At 38.8% G+C, this 5,642-nt stretch overlaps 1 protein-coding gene across 1 annotated transcript in view; it reads left to right on the top strand.

Annotated features, from left to right (window-relative positions):
- Positions 1 to 204: 204 nt before the first annotated feature.
- The window catches only part of thsd7bb (thrombospondin, type I, domain containing 7Bb), a 32,960-nt gene continuing 27,522 nt past the window's right edge, over positions 205 to 5,642 (top strand). Inside the window, exon 1 of the mRNA XM_030771756.1 lies at positions 205 to 331. Within this exon, the coding sequence (XP_030627616.1) occupies positions 205 to 331 (127 nt within the window). The remainder of the gene's footprint in view (positions 332 to 5,642) is intronic.

Raw genomic sequence — 5,642 nt, 5'->3', positions numbered from 1 at the left:
GTCGCCATCCCACTATACGGCCATTAATTCACTACATGACCAAATTTAATTAACACGCCATCGTTTTTAAGAGACATTACACAAAGATGAGTATCAAATGGAATACTACAATGCTATTAAGCAAAGAAAACAAGCATTTTAATATGAAACTCTGATAAGTGATTTTCTCACTTTCAGGTTTAAGAGAAGATGGCTTCAATAAGGATGATCTCTGTGAAGTATATGTTAACCATATTCTTCTCCATATGGAGCATGCAGATCTTCTTTTCCCCAATGACTCTCCAACTTGGGGTTGATGCCCAAAGGCAAAGTCAGTATTCCTGGAAAACAGGTGAGTTTTTGATGCTGATTCTCTTTGTTTTAGATGGATGTGTTTTTGAAATCCCACCTGATGCTTTCAGAACTTTCAGAAGCTGTGACATCATTCTTCTTTACATGCCAATGTCTCCAGAGGTAGAGGTCTTCATTGTTTGAAGTTAAAATACTTAATCCAATCATTCTTTTGGCTCTCAATCTGTGATAGATGTTTGAAGTCAGACTTTAGATTACTGTCACAACAATGCTTTTTTTTTAAGGAACACCAATAAGTCAAAACTTGATAAGTTACCTTATACACTTTGTATTGAATTCTTCAAAGGTTAATCGGTCTATTCATTTTACTCATGGGAACTGAGTATATTTCCTATTTCTCTGGACTTTACAGTCACGTAATCCTGCCAAGAGAAAAGAACATTGAAATCATCCTGTCACACACCCAGCAATGTCCACGATTTCCAGTTACATTCTGTCAAATCCAACTGAAAACAGTACATGAGACAATTGTATAATAGCATGTAAGAGTCGCAAGTACAGTGTGTAACTTCATTTGGGATTTGGAGCCAGACGGTGTCTCATCTTATGTGTTTCTGCCAGACCCATCTAGATAGAAGAATCCATTTCCCCTCCTCTTCTTTTTTTCCATCCTGGGATGGCATTCGATTCTTATGTCAGGCCCTGCTAAAAAAAAAAAAGCCATTACAGCACTGCAAATATGTTACAAATGTGGGTGTTTTGGGTTGGTCACTTAAGAAATATGTCTTTGTGATGCGGTTTTAAGGCGAAAGAAAGGGAGAATGCAACAAATAAAATGTAAATTAAAAAAAAATACACTTCAAGGGGAACAGTTTGCATCACAATGGGGAACTATAATGCTGCAGTAAAAATACTGGTATGAGCTATATTGTCGTGATTTCAGAGGCTGGATAGAAATGTAAGCAAAGTTTAATCCACAGCATCATCCGAATACAAAGTCAAAAAAACAAGCAGGGTCTGGTATAAAGAAACAGACTGCTGTGGGCTAGTCAAAATCAGAGATTAGGCAACAAGACAGGGTCAACACACAAGATCAGAGAAGCAGGAAACAAGGGTGCTAACAAGGTGCAAGGGGTCTAACAGGGAGAAAGGCTAACAGGGATCACGGTAAATTAAACAAGAACATGGACAAGGCACGACATGGTACAAAGACAAGTGAAAGGCTTCATCAGGCACACAGAAAAAGACTGGGGTATATGTACACAAAGACACAACGGGGAGACAACAATTATCGGCAACAGACAAACAATCAGTTACACTGGATTCTGATTGGCCAGAAGACAAGGCAGCAGAGACAGAAGTGTGTCATGTGTATTAGAAATACAGGGGACAGTAAAAAAAAAATTGTACAAATAGAATAATCAGGTGTAATTATAAACACAGTAAGGTATTGTCATTGTATGATACTGTAGAAATACACTAAATGAGCAGTATGTTCCTGGAAACTGCTGCAAGTAAAATTACTTTAATTTTGCTGTAATTTTGTTTTACAGTGTGGGTCCTGCAGAGGCAGATTTGAGAAACATAACAAAAAGACAGTTTTTTTTTCAGTGAGGTTTCCCTATTATGATTTAGTAATTTTAAAGACATTTTAAAAACTCTCCGCCAGTTAGAGATTACCTCTAGTTCTTGGATACTTGCTCTCCATCAAGCATTGTGTCAATAGCTCTCAATTTGTGAGAGGGAACATTCAAGCTGTGCTTTCATTTTATTGATCCTCATTGTCTAGAACATGCCAAACAGTTTGTTGCCATGCTTTAGGAATATGAGCCCATCTGTTGATGTAATCTGAGTGTATGCTTACTTCCAGCTGGAACTGAGCTGATCATGTACCATAGAAATGACAACCTGTTCAACCTGAGACCACCTGCATCCAAAGAATCAGGATTCCCCAAACAGCAAAAGCTATTGAGGGGAATAGTTTCGTTGCTATCATTTTCTATGGTTTACATCACAACTGCAGATTAAGTTTGACAGGCATGTCAAAAAGACGTACAGCTAACTAGATGAACAGATGGACACAGGGTTAATTAGATAGAAATACTATAAACAATACACTGCTTCCTTTTGCCGCTCTATGATGGCAGCCTGAGAGCTGTCATATGCATTCACAGTTAATCATTGCTTCTTTAATCTTCTCATCAGTCAGGATGAAAATGATATTGATCATAAATTCCAAATTTCTGGCAGTTCTGCCAGAAATTTGGATTTTGATTGCATTCCATCTGTTTAATTGTGTTGGGGCACTGTGGACAAGTTTTTTTTTTATGCTTGGCCAGAGATAGCATTGAATTCTCTCTTATAAAATTCCCTCCTCTGTGTCTGTCAGATGTAGGATGCTGGTAAGTTCTCGGAAAACTCTGGCAGTTTGCTTTGTGAGAGTCTTTGTCATATAATGTGTACAGATCGAAGAAGAGAACTTCAGGGCAAGTCAGGTGATGATTCCTGGAATGTGAAATCAATATGAGTTTCAGCAGAAAGGAGCTGCTTTACCAGACTGTTTTGTGTTAGTCCACTGGGTAATACTCATTCTCTTTCTCTGCCATGTTCACTTCGGCCTTCATCTCTTTATTTCTCCCATTCTCAATTCCAACCTCTTTACTCACTTTGGATGGACCCTTGACTCTTTCACACACTTTGAATCACAACCGAAAGTGCATGCACTTCTCTCTGCCTCAGTGTGCTTCTCTCTTTCTCTCTCTCTTTCTCTTTCTCTCTCCCTCTCTCCCTCTCTCTCACTGACTGCATTGTGGGGTTTTTTTTTCTTTTCTTTAGCCAGCCTGTGGCTTGGAGGGCAATGTTCCCTTCTGTGGTTGTCTTGTGCCAGGAAGATGAAAGGATGAGAGAAAATGTGCTAATGTTTGTTCAAGGCACTTGTCCGCTCAGGGCTATAACTCTGTATAATATCCTCTGACTCTCCACATCTGCTTGATGGTTTTCACAGTACAGTGAAAATGGACTGCAGTATCCAAACAGAGGGATGAATCTGTAAAGAGAGAGAGAGGGCAGTGAGCGACTGGTTAGTCAGTTCTCCAGATTTCTCTGTGAATGCACCATGTATGATTATTTATCTTTCATACAATCTGTATGGACAAGTCTGTCACATCACATGATTGGTAATGTTCCTTTAACCTGCCACTGTTGCCTCATCCTTCAGTCAAATGGAGTATAAAAAGGGTAGCAAAGATACACAGGCTAGATGGAGAGGAACCAAAAACACATATACAGTGTCAATGTCTCTGTTTTTCATGACTGGTACTGGAGAAGACAAACTGACAGAAAAAAAGAGAGAAAAGTCAAACATTAAAACAATTTTTTTTTTGATGTTGTAGTTCGATAAATACTATTTTGTCTTTTTGTATATTTATGTATTCAGTCACATATGCATAGTGTATACATATACCATACATGGTGAGACTTCAATATCTAGAGATGGGGTTTACACAATGTGACTTGACTGACAGACAGAAGAAAATGTCCAGGGGGAATCTGTGAGTGATCACTCATTCTATCTCCTGTCCCTGGAGATGTTATTTCCTTATAGTATCATCATTAGTCAATTATCCACTCTAGACACCTAAGATTTCCATTGCAAAATAGATTGACAGGACTTTTTCAGTAAGTCTACCTTTCCTTGTAAAGAGTGAGACAGACACACAATAGGAGAGACACAAAGACAGAAAAATAGACATCCATTTGCACAAACATGCAGTTACCTTTTCTCATTCTCTTTTTTTCTCCTCTCTCACTTTTTTCTCTCCTGAATCTGCTATTTTCTGTCTATATCTTGGATGACACATAAATGGCAGGGTGACAGCTCCTATGTGTTTGCATTTGAATAGTGCTTAATTAATATGACTCACTTTTGATATGTACAATGGACTGTGCATGTGCATTTGTGTGTGTGTGTGTGTCTCTAACCTTCCCTTTCCAGTCACATCTACAGAAAAGGAAAATGAGAGTGATTCCAAAGAGGCTGACCTTTTGAGAAATGTAATAAATTTCATAGAGCAATTACCTTCCGTCAGATTCTTGCATAAAATTAATAACTGTGGCGGGATGAAAAGTAACCAGAAGGACCCTCTGTTATTCACAGAGATTAGAATATTTTATTTTTAGAAATCTGTCAAAATTAAGAGTTTAGTTTCTCTCCTAACTTGAAGCTTGAAAATGTCTCATACCCCCCCGGACCCTGTGATAGGTTTATGGGTTGTTCAAAGATAAAAATCAGAATGTAAAATGCAATACATTTTTCACTGTGCAAGCGGGAGCAGAGTCCCCCTGCTCACTTCTGACATGAGAAAAATGTCTTCTTCCAAAATGTCTCCTAAAGTCATTAGCCGATAATTAAGCCACCATTCATTCCTTTATGATTCCTGATGAGTGGCAACCACTTTAGTGCTCTATTCTTCAAAGATATCTCACAGTCTGTGTGTGTGTGTGTGTGTGTGTGTGTGTGTGTGTCAGGAGGGTTGGGTATTTGGGTAGTACTTACTTGCTATGTGTGTGTTTATGTGTGTGTGTGTGTGTGTGGGTGTGTGTGTGGGTGTGTGTGTGTGTGTGTTTGTGTGTAGGACAGTGGTTGTATGGATATGTGAACTGTGTAGTATGGGAGTGTATGTGTGCATGTGTGTGTGTGTGTGTGTGTGTGTGTGTGTTTTCATTTGTCTGTTTGAGAGAGAGGGAGAGTGTGAAAATAAAAACAAAGAGACAGAAAGACAGAACAGAAGCTGAGTGTCTTTCATGCCATCTCTCTGCTTATGTGATGTAAGAATCCCGCTGGCTTTGTGAAAACTGTAATTTGATGCTCTTTTCATGTCTGCTGGAGTTCTTACATCATCTGTCACTTTGTGCATGAAACAATCGTGCTTCCGAATGCCTTTCTAATTGTGACCAAAGAGATGTTTCATTATTCGAAAAATCTGCAGCCGCTCAGAGGGATTTCTCCGAAATTTGTGTTGGAAGACAAAAACACAATAATTGATAATAAATTGCTTCCACTGCTCATGCTTCACACTCAGTGTGTGACTCTGATTAGTTGTATTTGTATGTGTAAGTTTTCAAAAGTTAAGAAATGATGTATTTGTCTGTGTTTTACGAGAGAGAGAGAGAGAGCAATAGAAGGCAGAGGATGATGAGATGCTGTGTCCCCTCTGTGACCCCATTAAGCCATCGCCTTTAACTTTCAGTGACATACTGTGACAAGGGAATATGTGCCATATGTTGTCATGACAACAGAGTGACTCAAAAGATAAAATGCCTCAGTGTGACAAAGCAGTCACTCAACACTT

Source organism: Chanos chanos, chromosome 4 (genome assembly GCF_902362185.1).
Source record: "Chanos chanos chromosome 4, fChaCha1.1, whole genome shotgun sequence".
Taxonomy (NCBI): domain Eukaryota; kingdom Metazoa; phylum Chordata; class Actinopteri; order Gonorynchiformes; family Chanidae; genus Chanos; species Chanos chanos.
The sequence above is the reverse complement of the archived record's forward strand: the minus strand, read 5'-3'. Positions and strand labels throughout refer to the sequence as shown.